The 18539-nt window shown below is 43.1% G+C and overlaps 1 protein-coding gene across 1 annotated transcript in view; it reads right to left on the bottom strand.

Annotated features, from left to right (window-relative positions):
- The window catches only part of Crim1 (cysteine rich transmembrane BMP regulator 1), a gene marked incomplete at its 5' end in the record, with an annotated part of 180500 nt that overhangs the window by 21039 nt on the left and 140922 nt on the right, over nucleotides 1–18539 (bottom strand). Inside the window, 5 exons of the mRNA XM_027426062.1 lie at nucleotides 1519–1740; nucleotides 6321–6536; nucleotides 9766–9975; nucleotides 11142–11263; nucleotides 13327–13483. Coding sequence (XP_027281863.1) covers nucleotides 1519–1740; nucleotides 6321–6536; nucleotides 9766–9975; nucleotides 11142–11263; nucleotides 13327–13483 — 927 coding nt within the window. The remainder of the gene's footprint in view (nucleotides 1–1518; nucleotides 1741–6320; nucleotides 6537–9765; nucleotides 9976–11141; nucleotides 11264–13326; nucleotides 13484–18539) is intronic.

Here is an 18539-nt window from a genome sequence, read left to right on the forward strand (position 1 = left end):
ACACAGCAAAACACAAACGGAATGCTCAGTTAACAAAACCTTCTGAGAATGTCAACACAAGAAATTTGTTAGGAGATTTTCTCCCCCTCTGAAGTTAACATGGAATTCTTAGACCATTTTGGCCCTGATTTCCCAAGGATTAGCCATGTAATCCAGGTAGTTCATTAATCCCTTTTTTTCATTGGAGTTCTGATATGCAAACGGGATGCTACTGTCTGTACTCCCATGTGAAGGATGGGCAGTATCTTAGTTGCATCTTGGCTTTAGATGATCACCAAAGGCAGCATGCCATTTCCTGCACAACTTTAGTTGTCTCTTTGAAAGGTAAGTTTAGCTAATTTGGGTATATGATCTATTTTTAGTTCCATTTAGAACAACGCTCAACAGGTATCTCTTTCCACTGGGAAATCATCAACTGTCGCAGTTTCCATAGATATTCCTCATCTGTAGTTGCTTATTATACCACAATTACCCATAGTCCCCACTCAAGGATGGTCACTCAAAGGAGAGAACCCAGATTTCATGACATGTTGTATTATATTCTTTGTGTATATATACCATACATATGTATATATATGCATATATATGTACATACATATACACTCAGTACAATCACTGAGCATATCTAGCTCTGTAAAATTCTATGACCCAGGTATTACTCCAAATACTTGCAACACTTGTGTCTAGAAGGCACACAACCCTCACTGGCAACAAGTGCACAACACCTGTAATTAATTAACAATTGGCATGTGTTTTCATTTGCTACTCTGATTATGGATTCACTGTGGGACTGAGCTGTGTCTTGTCTCTCTTTTGACTTGAGGATGCAAAAGCAATAAGGACAGTGAGAGCCTTGGGAGCCAGGGCTGTCCTTGATTAGAGGTGCCAGCTGTCTCAGCTTTCCTTCTGGTCCCCAGAGCAGCATCTGGCTCATAGCCACAGGACCAGTTTGGCTTGGACATTAGGGGCTAATATCCCTATGTCCCCTGCTTACAGGATGTGGCACTACAGGCCACAAGGAGAAAGAGAGAACTATCCTTAAACAGGCCTCACTCTGTGCTCAGGCCACCAAGATGGACAGCTATGTGGCTTAAACAGGGTCATTTCACTGCCCTGTAAGACAGGAAAAGACAAACAAATAGAGATTTAATGAATATTTCATACTGAGTTGGTCTCAAGGGAGAGGCAAGTTTCTGTAATGAACATCTTCTAATAGGGGGAATAGTATTGGGAGAGTGACTATCAAAAGCCATCAGGCCCAGAGAGCTATGATACTGAAAAGGCAGAACTGGCGAAGGGTCCCAATGGAACACAATGTCATTATGTTTTGGGGACAGCAGCTATTTATTCTTCATGCATTCCATCCTGGGAATACATCTTCCCCATCTTCCCCCTGATGAATGTTTCTACATTGGGTCTGTATGGTATACCAACCAGAAAAACCAATTTAGGAAACACTAACTGATCTATGCAAATGGCTGTCAACATCAATTTAGTGGTCACCTGGAGAGCTCTTACCTAGGCAGTAGGGACAACACTGGCCTTTCCGCAAAACAGGTCTTTCACAGGACACGGAAGGGCAGGATTCAGAGTAACAGCTAATTACGCTATCCATGCACACGCAGCTGGTGCAAACGTCAGGCTTCCAGGACTCGGCTGCCAGGAATATATCCCCTTCATCATTTTTGCAGTAACTAGGCACGCTCTCATTATGGGATGTGGAAGGCTGAAGAGGTTCATCTGGAAAAATGATCATATAGGTCAGCAAAGACAATGCTGCAGGCTACCAACTTCATACACAGCATAGGTAAGTGTCAGTCAGACTTAAAGTGACCGGTCATAAAATCAGGAAGCCTGATTCTAGCAAGGAAGGTCTTGTATTTTAAAACAGAGTAACAATAGGAAAAAAAATTGCCATTGAGATTTGTCAGGGGCTTACACAGGGTCTACTCTAGTCTTAACCTTAAGCAAAGTCTTCATTTCTTTGGAGGCTCAAGGAACTTGGATCACAATAGCTCAATCAGGAAACCCCTTTTCTGCTTTCCCAGGCTCCCTTGCAATCTGGGGGTGAGGGTAGGGCTGGGGGTGGGAGTGAGGCACCTGGTCTAGCTGTAGCTCAGGGCTAATAAAGGAATTTCTAGGGTTGCTTCCACTTTTCTTCCGTGGGTGGAGACACTGTTGTCACCATCCTTCCACGTCTTCCTACCTTGAAGAGTGTGTTGGCTGAAGTCACAAACTTACTTCAGTCACTGAGCCACAGGACCAATAGTGATCCATACCTGCCTTAAGCTTCATGTAAAGTCAAATAAGACTTGTTTAAATTTCATAGCCAGGTTCTCTCTTACTTGCAGCCAATGCAGTCCTAACCATTCAATATGCAAATATGTTTCACTGCACCACACCATCTAGACACATATCTGTAACATTCCTGAGTTTAGACATCCCCGTTAGTGACAGAGTTAGTGCAGAGGGGCTAGCAACCCAGATCAAGCATTAGGACGCCACCCAGGGAAACCATTTGCAAGCTGTCTACGGTTACACTATGGAAGGTCTCCACATCACATGGCAACCTGAAATGGGAAAGAGTGTTGCCAGGAAACACAGATCTCCTTGGGGGTTGGCAGCCACAGAAATGAAGGAAAATCAAATCCAAGAAGAAATCTGAACTATGAAAAAGGAAATGTAAGTTCGTGGGGTTCCTACTTTAGAGATGTCACAATTCTAAGGAGTCTAAAAACAGCCATGGCAGTGGGCCAAGCAAAACCCGCATCCAGCCACCTCTTCTCAGTGGACACACAGTGTGCTTCTGAATTGGCATCATGAATGCTGCTCTTCTCAGCCACGAGACAGAAGTATGAAGTAAACATGTGGTTATCACACAGCAGGAGCTCTCAATGGAGCATCTTCCTTTCTTTTCTTTTTTAAAAAAGATTTATTTATTTATTATGTATACAACATTCAGGCCAGAAGAGGGTACCAGATCTCATTATAGATGGCTATGAGCCACCATGTGGTTGCTGGGAATTGAACTCAGGACCTCTGGAAGAGCAGCCAGTGCTTTCTTAACCTCTGAGCCATCTCTCCAGCCCCTGGAGCATCTTTCTTATACCTGCTTCACCTGGGGCCCTCTCTAATGGCCTGAGGGGAGCTAGCACAATGGGAACAGTTCCAAAGCTCTCCTGAACCTCAACCACCTCTCCCCACATCAGTTCTGAAAACAAAGTCACAAAGAACAGACATTGGTTCCATGGGCTCCAGCTCACTTTGTTTTGTGGATGGTTCCTTACATCCTATCCATATTCCGAAAAATAAAGATGGAAGAATGGGATTCTGCTCTCACTGACCTTTCTGAGGTCATCTATGCCAAGGGAGAATGTCTTCCTTAAGAGGGAGGCCACTGCTAACTTTGGTTTTGGCTGGAAGTAAGCACAACTCAGTTTGGCCTGATGCTCTAGGCCCTAAAGTCCTAAGGATCCTGCAGGCTGCATTTGCTTAGCTCTTACAAGCAATGTCCAACTCTGTGACTAAAACTTAGTTGGTAAAGATGGGACAGCAATGACAAGACAGGAAATGAAGGCTTTAATATCCAGAGGCTTCTTACTGATGTCCAGAAGACTTCAGAGGACGGCAAGATGCACTGTTGTGATGGCAGGGAGAGTTAGAGCAGGTGCAGAGTAAGCCATATATTCCCACGGGACAGGAGGCTCCTAACCAAACCCTGTCCCCAGCGCCACTTGGAATGATACCCGGATTCTTCCTTTCTTTTCCTATCCCCTGGCCCCAGAGACTGTCTAGTGTTGTATCCAAACATTTACTTCTTGGTTTCATTTTTCATTTTACTAGTGTTTTTCCTGGATGGCTACCTATCCTTTTATTTCTTTTGTGTCTCCCTGTCTCTCTTACCCTATTATTTTATTAAAAAAATAAACAGAAAGGTAGAATAAAGAAACAAAGTAATTTATCCTCTCCTTATTTGTTTTTCTTGAACTGCATAGCCTAGGCTGGCCTCAGAGTTGTGGCAGTAAGCCTTCCTCAGCCTCTGAAGTGCTGGGATTATACATGTGAGTCATCATGCCTGTCTCTCTCCTGTCTGTACTTCAGGAGGTACCATCCTGGCATCATGCTCTTGGTTCGGTACTCCTCTCAGGAGGCAGGCCACAGGTAAGGCAAAGTGGGAAGAGGCCCCACAGAAGTAACCACCATACAGGCACAGGTCTTGTGGACAAGTCGATATCATTCTTAGACCATTTTAGCATGTGTAACCTACAGCCGGCCTTTTTCTAGATGTGTAATATAGCGCTATATTACATAAATTTATTGTGATGTCAAAAATACTGACACCTTAAGTTTTAAGACAAGGGGAGAGAAGCAGACATGGTGTCTTGAACTTAGAATTCCAGCTTTTGAGAAGCCAAGGCAGTAGGATTCTCACTTAATAGAAATTCTTATTGCTTCAGTATAGTTATGAATAGAAAGCCCCAAAAGCCCCATTAGTAGTCAGTAGTTCATTTAAATACTGTTTAGTCTAGCTTGGGTCTCATTCAGATATCCGAAAGTAACCTTTGGAACATATACATACACATATACATATACATACATACAAACATACATATGCAAAGTTCAAGGAGAGAGCTAACACTGGGTTATCTATATATGGAAAAATATTAGAATATCAGTCACCTTGGCCTAAGTTTATAAATGAGAAAGAAAAGCCAGGTATAAGATAGAGTCACTCAGACCCACAGCGAGAAAAGCAGAAAGCCATGGCTGGCGTGACAGGAGCCTGAGGGGCCTCTACAATGCAGACTCTTATTGTGTGAAGATGGGCCTAACCCTGGCCTGGGCGTTGTCCATCTCTTCTTTCTGGGCTCAGTCTCTGAGTGTGGTAGGTGTCCATCAATGAATCCAGGCTTGCTGTCACAGAGAAGTGCCTTCCCCTTAACCTCTCCTGGTCACTCAGTCCCCAACCCCGAAGGCACAGGACACTTCTTTCTGTCCTTACATCTTCTCCAGCAGCCTGCCTGCCTCAAGCCCTTCTTCTCACTGGGCACCATTATTTCCTCAGTGTAGAACACCACACTGACTAACACTCCCCAGGATAAGTTATTTTGTTTTCATTAATCTCAGGATCCCCAGGGCTAAATTCAGGCATTCCAGAAATGCCTGCAAAATAAGTAACTAAATGGATATAAGCTGACTGTCACTAAATATTTCCTATCAGGTGGCTGTGAGCAGTCATAGATCTTCCTTAATAGATGCCAGCAGGGCTTGCATCCATATAACATGGTGATCATGACAAAAACATGGTTGGAACAGGTCACACATACCCTAAATATATAACACACATGGACTACTTATGCTAGATGAAGTTCTACACTAGGTAGGCCTGTCAGATTAGCATGGCTGCTATTTATACCAATAAATCTGCCCCAAGATGATACTTGGGCTGAAATTTATTTACTGAGTATGCTGGACAGAAAGATAGAACAAGAACCTGGGCAGCTAACTAGACAGTCAGTGTAAAAAAGGAAGTAATAAAACATGGAGGTTTATGTTCTACTGAGCAAAAACTCACTGACTGTATACATAGAAGTGCTTATGGTTTTAGCTGAAAAACTGGGCATATTAAACAACACCAAATAAAACCAGCTGCTTTGGTAATTTTATATGTTGAATTAAATTTGTTTTCTAAAAGCCATTTATTCTAGTGTTAACAGAATTACTATTTTAGTTATAAAACCAGTAGTGTAGCACACATTTAATATCTTGACAAGTTTACATTATAACACATTTCTTTCATGACTTTAAATTTACCTGCTAAGATCTGAGAAATCACAGGAGGAGCACAGTAGGAGTCCTCATACATATGCAGCGATACCCACTCAACATTCTTGGTCTTAACTTATTAATCACAGTTTTGGAAGGGCATGGGCATATTTTCAAAGTATTTTTACAACCTCTATAATTTCAAGGCTTTTTTTTTTAAATATATATAGTACTCTCCAATAACTAGTTCTTACATTTGTTAGAAACAAATGTGTCTTGTGAGGTGACTTTTTACAAAGGCAAAGTCATCTGAAATAACTTGGAACAGGAGACTGCCTGTACTCCATGTACATCTTCAGTCTGCAGTGGAAAAGCCAGTCTTTCTCTTTCAGAGTCAACTCAGGGGATACCTATTGACTGTATCGTGTGGGTGACGGAGGGGAATGGACAGGGGAGGCAGGCATAGAGCTCACACTGATGTCTAGGACCACAGAACCATCAAACAAAGCTGCATCTTTCCCATCAAGCTGGTGCCATGCCACCATGCTGGTTACCTGTGCACTGAGGGCAGCAGGAGTCCTGGGTGCGTGAGGGGCTCTGGCAGAGCAGTGGTGGGCACACTTCGGTCTCACACAAAACCCGGCCGCCATGGCAGGTGCACTGCGTACAGGAGTCAATGTTCCATGTCTCCCCTTCCACAAAGTACTCTCCTCCGGGTGCGTGGCAAATGGAAGGAGTGCTGAGCTCTGGCTTCTGTACCACAAAGTCATCTGAGGAATGACACAGAATCAAAACATGAAAAAATTATTCACCTGCAGCTTCTGCAACTGCCAAAGACCTGGGTGGTGTTTGCTTTAAGGGAGGCAACAGTTGAAATGCCCGAAGAGTGAGCGAACTCACCCTATTCCTATCCCACGAATAGGAAAGGAAAGAACAAATTCCATGCCTAGAAACATTAGACAAAGAGCCAATTCCAGGAAGTGAGGTTCAAGTGGCTGAGTCTGTCGATAGTCCTGAGAGAATTCAGTAAGAATTAAATTGCAGGGAAGTCCACTTGCTGGAGCACCCCTGAGGATGCAGGGGTTGTCTAGAAGAGAGATTGCTCATTTACTGAATGCTTGTTATGGCCCAATTATTTCCAGGCTGGGCACTTCTCACTTATTTATTTCTTTTCTTCCTTTCAATGACCTTGTGAGGGAGGCACTGATATTCTATTTTACATATTCTGGAAGCTAGCAGTTTGGAGCATTAAGCACAGTCAAGGGGCTGGAGCTGAAGTCAATGGTTATTTGGATAATGGATATGCCTCTGGATTAAACAAAACTTCCAAATGATGGATGTCCTGTCTACTTTATTATCTTGGGATTCTGAACACTTTTATGCTTGTAAATATGGCCCACTGTCAAGGAGCCACACCCCACCTCAGCCAGCTGCCAGTACCCTGAGCAGGAATGTATCAACAGTCTAAAACCCTTCACCTGAGACTAAACATTTGGTGGACAACGCCATCATCAACTAGAGACATGCCCGGAGTCTGATGACTGTGATTTCTTTCCCCACAGTGGAGGTGTGAGGTGATAATGGTGGAGAGACTTTAACATGTCTACATAGGTACTGGGAGTTGCCCTGATGTGGTCCTGGGAAGTTAAGACGGCACTAACCATACTCCTGGAGTCCAAGTACAATAAGGGTTTCAAGGAGGTGTTGACAGGGGTGCATCCTGCTGAGAACGTGTCTAGAGACATCACTGCTGGCTGAGGCATAGAGCTCATCGGATGCTGAGCGCTGAGGGAACCACCCTGTCTGTATAGAAATGGTCAGAACCCAAGTGTACCAGGGCTGCTACCTACAAAGCAGTGGGGAGTGCGTGAGTCAACAATACTGATGGGATACAGTGGTGTGGGCTGACTTCCAGGTTAGGAAACAGCTTTCAGGATAGGTTTATCTCCTGGAATTAGGAAAGACTAAGCAGACAGACTGCAGAAAACAGCTGAATTGAAACAGTACAAGAGCAGCGGAGAAGGAATGAAGGGAAACGAAGGTGGAGGTGGGATAAGATGTTCAAAGAGTATTTTCCGTGGCTTATATATAGAGAGAAAAAGTCTCATTGGAAAAGATTCTTTGATGGCATTCAAAAAGGGCTCCCAGAGGACAGACAACTGATATGCTCTTAAGTAGGGGGAGTCGTCAGGAGATGTGTTTGCAGAGGTCTTACTTTCCCTAATCTCCTTGCTGTAAAGAAAAACAGAGGGGCTGGTGGGATGGCAGGGAAAAGGTAAAGGATGAGAAGGGGGTGGGGGAAGAACGAAAGGGATAGTGCCATTTGGGGAATCACACTGCTGAGTAGTTAGGGAGCTCTTCCTTCCTCCCAGGGAAACACTGACTAGCTCTGCATGGCAGAAGGAAGCAACCGTTCTTTAAGGTAGGAAGGTGTCCGTGGGGATGGAAGGCCTTGGGAGTTTCTAGTCAGAAGAACCCACATACAGCAAACCACTAAAGATTCTAATAAGAATGGAACTCTACACATGCATGCAAAGGAATGTTTTCTTGTGTGTCTGTACATTCAGAAAGCCAGTGAGTACTGTCCTGCATGTGCAGGACAGAGGTCTATGTCTACTGTCTGTCTCAATAGCTCTCTACCCATATCTATCTATCTATCTATCTATCTATCTATCTATCTATCTATCTATCATCTATGTTTAGTCTTCCACTGAACCCACAGCTCATCTACTTGGTTAGTTAGCTGGCCTGTAAGTCTGAGGGATCCTTCAGCCCCCAGCACCCTCCCCCACCCCCCAGTGCTGGAATTACAGTCTGAGCCACCATCTTTGGCTTTTTTTTTTTTTTTTTTTTTTTTTAATGTAGGCACTGAAGATCAAACTTGGGCACTCTTGCTTGCACAGCAAGCACTTTGCCAAGGGAGTCCTCTTCCAGCCCCAACAATATGTCAGTAAACACATGCTTTAGCATTTGCTGTATCTCTGACCTAGAGAAAGATATTTCCGGTTCCACATCCTGCGTTTCTATTGGGATCTGTGTCTCTTTTATTTCCACCTGTCTAGCTCAGACAGTGGCTGACAGAGAGCCAGGAGTAGGCTCCCAGGTGTCGATACACCTGTAACAAACCATGTCTGGAGGGAACAAGGGCGTTTTTTCTCTTCCTTGAAGAGTTGGCACAGACACAACTGTATCTCATTGAGCTGCTTCTGATCTTGTAGACATGGCGGTTGCTCATACTTTATTTGCAGAATGTGTGAAAAAGGAAAGAGCTGATAGAGAACACGTCTAACTGCACCTTGGGAAAACCAAGACACGTGTTCTGCATTTATGTGTCATGTGCAAAGGTACAGGAGCCACCGATTTGGTACTTGCTGAGGTAGACAGAATCGTATAGCTGAGTCTTTATGTACCAGGAGGCAAGGCCGGTGCAGCCTCGGCCAGTGGGAGCTCACTTTATTATTATTAGGACTAGACTGTTTCGAATTTGTCACCATTCCAAATGTCTCCATTTGGCAAGAATGCCACATGCCCATTTCTTCAAAAGAGAGCAACAGCTACAGATTTCAGTAATTCTCCCCTCCCTCCAGTATTACTTGGTAAGTTATAAGCTTTTGTGAAGTAAAACTCTCACTAATCCCGTCCAATTAACCAAGGCTGAGGTCTTCCATCCTAACATGCTAACAGTGAACTGGAGGGTTGGATTTACATATGTAAGTCCACAAATCTCTAGAAAAAGAAAAAAAGCTAGTCCAAAGAGCAATATAATCAAGTAAACCATTCAAAAATACAGAGAACCATTTCCACAGCTTTAGGATTTTCTTTGGTCTTGGGCTAATTATTCACAGTATCTGGCTTTTTCTGTGGCTATTACCAACAGAAGTTACAGACAGCTGACAAGTGTCCTGAGGACAGACCCCACACTTCCCCCAGAGTCGCAGGTGGGTACAGGGCCCCACGATGCTGGAGGTGGTCTTGCATAAGAGGGCAGCCAGCTTTTACCTGCGCATGACGGGCAGCACTGTCCAGGACGAATGGTGGGGTTGCCACAGGCAGGCACTGGGCAGGTGATCAGGGCACACATTTCCCTTCCATTGTGACAGTAGCATTCCCGGCACCCATCATGCCAGCTTTCCTCATTTTTATGATGATGGCCATCCATGGACAGACATGTGCCTGACAGGACAGGTGGCCCGGCTGAAGGAGGGACCTCTGGACAGACAGAAGGTAGCCAGGTAAAGAAGCAGTTATGGCATAGAAGAAACAGCTTGTAGTACCTTTACGTGGAATAGAACCCAGACACCAAAAAAAAAAAAAAAAAAAAAAAAAAAAAAAAAAAAAACGAGGCCTGGAGAGGACAGTCAACAATACAGGAAAGGTCCAGGAAGAGAATTCAAATCAATAAACCACCAATCTTGAAAAACAATAGAAGGAGCTTGTAAATATGCTTCCGACTGGGAGAGTATTGCTGACTTTGAAGCCTTTCACATATTTTATACAATAAACAAACACTGCCTTTGTTATATATATATATAATATATATATATATATATATATAATAGAGAGAGAGAGAGAGAGAGAGAGAGAGAAACAGACTCATCATTCTAGAAGTTTCATGTAATGGGGGAGGGATTCTGGGCCCCTTATAACTACTAGATTTTTGATTAGTAAGATGGCTGAAGTGATTGACTACGTTAACTGCCCCCTTTTGCTTATTGTAACTCTTCCAAAGATCCATAAAAGTGTTCAGCTTTGAAAAAAAAGCATGCTATAGGGATCTTTTATTGTTTGACTGGAGTATCATCTGACAACAACAAACTGGAACGGGAGGCAAGGCTGAGACTAAGGTAAAGGTTGACAGAGAGCTCTGGATGAACATTCAATGCTGTCAGGAATGTCACTGGAAGAGGGAAGCTAGGGCAGTGAGCCACCTGGAATTTTGCCTATACAGGCTCTGGCCTGATGTGTGCTTCTCAAGGCCAGTCTAAATTCTCAAGAAAACTCTCTTACTAGGGAACACCTACGTGAACAGTTTAGATACACCCACTCCCATGGATGCCAAATGAAGCTCTTCACTGTATCAACCCCAGTCCCAGAGAGTGGTTTCCTCTGTGGAGACTGATACACACTATAGCTTCAGGCTAATGTTTAGGAGACATGTGAAGCCCTAAGAAGTGATTAAGCCTGGTCGCTGTGCTTACCACACAAGCTCCATTTAAATTCTGTTCTGAGCCCTTTTAATTCTATTGTGATGAAAGACAAAGGGTGCCCTGTGGGAGGGTCCCCTGGTAACATTGTTTCAGAACAGGCACCAATCACTTAAATCTTTCCTTCTGTTCTTTGTTACCAGGCTGCAAGAAGGAAGGGCTCACACTTACCTCTGCACTTGCAGATAAGACAGCCATGACTGTCCTGCTGGAAGCCCAAGGGGCAGATCTTACTGCATGGCAGCTCTGGGCATTTCTTACAGCGACAGATGTCACAGCCATGCTTATTCTTCCTGGGTAATTAAAATGTTGCCAGAGGTCAGAAAATCAAAAAATCTCCAATGATGCCCAAGCCCTCAGACCAAGAGTCAGTAACATCACCATTACGTAGAATGATGGGACACCTGCACTCCCAACTCCTAGGTGAGGTGTAATTAGCTATCAGGAAGGTTTAGAACTGCCTGAGCATTTACGTGCTTCTGGGATGTGGCCATTCCCAGAGACACAGGTGAGGGCTTAACAGAAAGAATGGATGTGCAACTTTGGTGAACAGGACTGTTGAGGGTGCATCATTGGTCAACGCTGGGAGATTAATATTAGGGACATTTTGTTAAGGTTGTGGGCTTTCCCAAATGGCCATATCCTTTGAGAAATCCCATATGCTAGTAAAAAAAATTAACTACCAAAACTTACACATGACACAGGATGCTGTAAGGCTCTACCTGCCAAGGACCTTGCCACCAAGCCCAATGAACTGTGTTTGCTTCCCAGAATCCACGGGGTGAAAGAAGAAAACTAACCCCTACAAAAGCTGTCAGCTGTTCTGCACATGCATACCATAGCACAAACATTACACACACACACACACACACACACACACCTATCAGTAAGTAAGTAAGTAAATGTGTATATACTGAAAATTAATAAAAACCTGAGGTTTTAGAAGCTATTAATTATTAATTGCTTTACTGGACTGGAGAGTACTTTATATTTGTATCAACAGTTAAGTTATAAAATGATTGTATTTTGAAATTATTTTTTACTTGTGTGCGCGTGTGCGTGTGCGCGTGTGTGTGTGTGTGTGTGTGTGTGTGTGTGGTGTGGTGTGGTGTGTCACAACTGCTCATAGACTCCAGAAAGAGCATCAGACCCCTGGAGCTGGAATTACAGGTGGCCGAATGCTGCTAAGGCTTACCAGGCCAGCAGTATGTGCTCTTGACCACTGAGCCATCTGTCTAGCCCAAATAATTATATCTGTATTGGTATCACATTTGTGTCTTACAATTAAGAATAGTGATGATTAATGGTGGGAACATTTTTTTTTCCTGAGCCAGGGTCTCATGTACTCCAGGTTGTCTTTGAACTAGATATAGACTCCAGATCCTGAGATTACAGACTTTGACAACAAGTCTGTTTCTTTTTAATAGAAATTTTTTTTGAAATAATGTTTCTAACTGAAGTATTAAAATTAAAATGAGAATTATGCTCAAATTTTAAAAGGCAGTAAATTTTAAAGGTACAACAGAAGAAAATGGACAAAAGAGGATGAGTCTGAGATCCTCATGATTTGAGGAATGAGAATATAAATATATTTATGTGTACACACACACACACACACACACACACACATATCACACCCACACCACACACACACCACACACATACACCCACACCACACACATACACCCACACCACACACACACACACACAACACACACATATCACACCCACACCACACACATACACCCACACCACACACCACACACATACACCCACACCACACACACACACACACACACACACACACACACACACACCAGCCACAAGACTGAAATAGGAGACAGGAAATGTCAGAATGATAAAACCAGAATGTGAATGGTGATTTTCTTATTCTTTGTTTTAAAGGCAGGGTCTCACTATGCTGGTTGGCCTGGAACTCAATTTGCAGACTAGGCTGTCCCCGAACTCACTGAGATCTGCTTATCTCTGCCCCGAGGGCTGGGATTAAAGGTGTGCACCACCACAGCCAGTTCAAAGCAGCTCCTTTTTTTGGTAGAGTTTATTTTTCCCACAGAATAATCCAGATTTGGGTATGACTCAATAAAGAATATTTAATAACCTACCCACAGTGTATCTGTACTGTCTTCATATAAAACGTCAGAACTTGATGCCTATATCTGGAGGCAAGGATTTCACTCATTTCTGAATCCCCTAATATAAACAGTGGGGTTCCTCTTGAATCACACCACCACTGGCTCATTCACACACATGCAAAACAGCCCCCAACACAGGTCTGACCACTTCAGCAAGTCACTTAATTTCTGAATTGGGAAAAAAAATACTAACAAATACGTACAGGAATCCAAGGGGACAAAACTTGCCGCACATTGTGGGTTTGCACTTCTTGGGCCGTGGGCGGCACTGACAGAGCTCACAGTTGTGGGCGTCGGTGAGGAAACCAAAGGGACAGTCCAAGGTGCAGCCCCGTTTAAGGCCTAAGCATAGTTCCTCCCCTGTGGAGACACATGGATGGCAAGTTGCTTCCAAAGACAACAGACCAGAGAGCATGACGTGAGGCTTTGATGCCTGCCCTGAATTCGCCGAGCTTACACAGAGTTAAACTGCAGTTCTGCTGGAGCACAAGCCACAGTTAACAGGTATAGACGGTCCTATTCCACGGCTCTCACAACATGGCTCTGTGTTTTGGTGGTGATATATGAAACAGAGTCCAGCTCTGAAATGGAATTCTGAAGCCTAATTGAATCTGCCAGGCCTGGGACAGAGACTGGGCCGGTCACCATTAATAAGTAATGACTGGCTGCAGTCACCTCAAACCACTAATGGCAATTTACACTAACATGACAATCAGAAGTTTACAGTCCAGATTCATTTTAGACATTTTATCAGAGGTAAAACATATGTCTGAATGCTCACAATACACTTACTTGTGCATAGGAGTTATCATCACAGAACATGACAGACTGTGTAGCATTTGGGACTTCTTCCTTTCTTTGAAAAAAGCCTGTCTGCTACATAATAGAAAGCAAGTAACCAGTGTTCTGTTTAGCTATGTTGGTCCCACTATGTTGACAAATATCCAGGTATGGCAATGTACATAGCTGACTAAAAAATGCAAGTTAGAAGGGATATTCATATTAATATGTTACCAATGACTACTTGAAATATTTAAGGCATCCCTTGTTAGCAGAATCCGGAGTGGTGCCTAATTGTCTTCTGTTAGTCGCTTACTGCACTATTTTAGACATTAGAGAGAAACGGGAGGAGCAGTACTCTCAGAAGAAACTACTGGAAACCAGAGAGATTAACAATGTCAAGGTGGTAAACGTGCCCTAGGATGTAAGAGCAGTTTGAGGTCCATCTAAGTTAGATGTGGGGTTTGAAAGAGCATGGATCTTAGGGAAGAAGGCAGACATGGTGAGAATGTCACTACTTAAATGATGTTTTGTACATGGGTAAGATGAAGAACATAGACTATTGTTATGAGGTTGACAAACGAACTGTTTGTTATTTTACGAGGGCATCTCAGATGTGTAAATACTGCATTAATGCACGGGTCACTAACAAAGTCACAACACGTTTATCCTGTTCTGCAGCCAAGTCCTATAGCCTAAAATTAAACATTAACTATAACTGGTAGGTGAAACAGGTCTGTGTATTACACAAACACTTCTATGACAGACTCTTTTGGGAATCCTAGCATCCTTCCCTATTTAATGTGCTGTCTTTTATAAAGGAGGATGTGATCAGTGGTATGATTTCCTACTTCGCCATCATCTGAAACTGCATTACATTTGTTTAATGTAACCTCACAGGTCTGTATCACATGGTGAGGAAACTGAAATGCTAATCTGTATCCTTAAAAGAGAAAGTCTAGCTGCTCATTTGAAATCTGGAATCACAAGACCTGGAGGCAGGTCATTACTTTTCATCCCGTTCTGACAGGAATGGTGAAAGACAGACCAGGTGTCAGAGCCACTTTTCTGTCTCAACATAGAAACCCTAGCTGATCCGGGTTTTCTATTATAACGGTTTCAAAGTCAAGGCGTGAAGTGGATTATGTCTGGGAATAGACGGATTACAAACACGCCTAGAACTTGTCACATTCTTGGGGAGTAATTTCCTCAAATCACACGGGAGTGTAGGGACACTTTCTTTTGTGCTTCTAGTCTTTAAAAAGGAACCCGTTCCACAGACATTGATCTAGAATTTTCTCCACTCACCCTTAACAGCCATGGAAGCATTGCAAAGTTTAATGAATTTTAAAAATTATATTTGTCTTTAATTTATCTCTGTGCTATGGTTTGAAAGAAACTCCAGAGGCCCACGTGTCCAAAGCTTACTGGTCAGTTTGTCTCACCACTTTCAGGTGGTGGAACCTTCCAGCTATGAGGCCTGAGGGAGGGAGACTAGAACACTAGAGACAAGTTCTTACAGCAGATTTCTTAACCTTTTCCTTCCCAATTTTCTCTCTTACTTGCTGGTAACCATAAGGTTCCCATGTGTTCCCACCATAATGGATGTGACTGGTCACAAGCCCACAGAATAGACTCAAAGTTTGGAATCTGTAAGTGAAAACAACCCTTTCTTCCACAGAAGCCAATTCTTTCAGAAATTTTGTCCCAGCAATGGGAAGGTGACCACCATGTGAACTCATGAATAGGAAAGGATCCCACATAAAGCTGCTGTGCTTAACAAAGATACAGGACATTCACCAGAAGGTAGACTGATGACTCCACTTGGAGCCATTCATCCATCTGTAGCCTCTCAGCTCAATTCTGCTCCATGAAAAAAGAAAAGAGAGAGTTCTAGGGCAGTTTCTCTTCTATGTCCACAGTTTAGGGCCTATCACACTTAGCATGATGTGGGGCGACAGCTAACTGCTGAATGAATGCATTTATTGGTGCTGCTTTTCCTTCACTTCACCAGGTATTGCTTTATTGATAGAGGAATGAGAACTTGACCAAGCTTTCTCTGGTAATACTAAATAGTTCTTAAAAGACTGTCACTTGTTAAACATCTCAAACCAAACAAACCCCAAAACAAAACTATGTTGTAGTTCTGAAATGGAGAACACAAAAGATTGGATGGTAGTCCTAGATGTTCATGCTTATCAGTGATGGACTGTCCTTAAAGGAAATACACTATCAAAGCAAACAGACAGATTAAGATGTGGGGCTTATAAGTTTACAAAGTTTTAGCATATGGCTTATGGCAGTTATGGAACACGGGTGGCCTCCTGATGTTACTGGGTTTTTTAGGCATTATGGGTTTTATATGAGCTAAAAAGCTTTCTAGTTGACAGAAGCAATTGCCATTCAAGAGAAAGTGATAAAGAATGGCTAAGCATAGGGGTTGTACACTGTGGCTAATCAATGGCAAGTCCACAGTAAATGCCTTGCATTCAGGAAAAGAGGTTCCAGGGCCAAGAGATACCCAGCTATGAGGGGCATCATCCATCCCTTGCCGTCAGTGAACATAATACAACCTGCAGGTATGCAAACATAAAGTGGTCACACTTCAAACTTGTGAATATTGGAGATTTCTACCAACCTACAATCAATTAACAAGGATCACGAAGCCAGGAGGTGGCGGCACAAGGCTTTAATCCCAGCACTCAGAGAGGCAGAGGCAGAGGCAGAGGCAGAGGCAGAGGCAGAGGCAGAGAGGCAGAGAGGCAGAGAGGCAGAGAGGCAGAGAGGCAGAGAGGCAGAGAGGCAGAGAGAGAGGCAGAGAGGCAGAGAGGCAGAGAGGCAGAGAGGCAGAGAGGCAGAGAGGCAGAGAGAGAGGCAGAGAGAGAGGCAGAGAGAGAGGCAGAGAGGCAGAGAGGCAGAGGTGGGCGGATCTCTGTTAGTTTGAGGCCAGCCTGGTCTACAAGAGCTAGTTCCAGGACATGTTCCAAAGCCACAGAGAAACATGTCTTGAAAAACAAAGATCATGAAGTTCCTGAAATAGTTGGATCAAGAAAACTGAAAAAGCAAAAGTTGGTCTCAATTTTGCCCAGTGATATGGTGTAGTTGAGAAGTACAATGTTTATAAAATGTGGTGCCTGCTTCCTGGATGCTACAATCTTCCTGAGACACTTGACCTGATGGACAACACTGGCTTCTTCTTTGCTATCAGTTTCATATGTCTGAATCAGCTTCTAGATAAAGTGTTACTGGTTCCTGAAATCAACAGATGCTAAAACTGGAGAAGAGTTTACCAATAGTCCAGTGAAACCTGTTTGATTCAAAGCTGTGGGTAATAAGACATTAAACGACTGATGCCATTCAACTAATATGCAATGTGGGCAGTAAAGCTGAAGTATATTCATTTTCCTGACAGCAACAAATATTTTGGTTAAAAAGTTAACGTTATTAATGCTTGTGTCAACAAAGTGTTACGTTATTAGCTCTTAAAGGGTTTTAGTTCTAATTTTGTTGCCGTTGCACTTTCTTTGACATTTCTTATATTCCTTTTTATTGCAAACGTGTCTTTCAGAAACTGAGTCTGGGTGATTTAAATTCTTGATGAGTCCTACTCTGCTTAGCAGGTTTGCAGGCATGTTATTGCTACAGCTTAGAACATCAAAACCACACTGTGTTCAAACAAACATCCTTTGTCTTGTGTTTCCCAGCTTCTTTACTTTTGTGGTCCTGGGGATTGAACCAATGCCTGCTGCATGGTGGCTAAGTACTTTATCTACTAAGAAAAATCCCAGCCCTGGATTTTTTTTTTTTATGACACTATTTTGCCATATAACTTAGTCTGTCCTCAAACAAATGCTTCAGGTGTTTGCTACCATGCCTGGCACATGCCACACGCTTCCGAAGGATATGTTTCTTTAAGGCTTTTATATTAAGCCCCAAACCAACTGCCTATAATGTCAAGTCTAAAGACGTTTTTATCATCTTTGATAGCCTTTTAAATAAAATTCTTCTATAAAAATGTCATTTCTATAGTCTTGGCTATAGTAGTAGGCACTCAACAAATGCTAGACAAAGGAAAAGAGCCAGTGAGTGAGTGAGCGACAGATCAGGAAGCAAGGCGAGATGTTGGTGTTGACCTTGTTTTAAGAATTCCTTTTCTCTCTGTGTATGTATATACACACTTATGCATTCATGTTTGGAGCCCAGAGCTCACTATCAAGTGTCTTTCTCCCTGGTCTCCATCTGCTTTGTTTTGAGGGAAGGTCTTTTATTGAACCTGGAGCTCAGTGATTGGCCAGACAGGCTGGTCACAGGCCCTCAGGATCCTCTTGTCTCTGCCTCCCAGGGTTGGGATCACAGATGCACTGGGATGCCCAGCTTTTTGTGCCGGTGCTTCAGATCTAACCTCATGTTCTCATGCTGTGTATCAGGTACTCTACCAACTGAGCCATCTCCTCAGACCCTGTTTTAAGAAATCCTGATGTCAATAGGAGCTGGGTATAATGTCCAAAAGAAACTTAGGTATTCATGGTTAGGACTACTGTATATAAAAGGTTTTAATAAGATGAAAAAAATAATGTAAGGGAGAATTTAGTCCAGATGAATACATACTGAGCTGCTGCAATGGAGAACAAAACAC

The sequence above is a fragment of the Cricetulus griseus genome, chromosome 7 (genome assembly GCF_003668045.3).
Source record: "Cricetulus griseus strain 17A/GY chromosome 7, alternate assembly CriGri-PICRH-1.0, whole genome shotgun sequence".
NCBI classification, from domain to species: domain Eukaryota; kingdom Metazoa; phylum Chordata; class Mammalia; order Rodentia; family Cricetidae; genus Cricetulus; species Cricetulus griseus.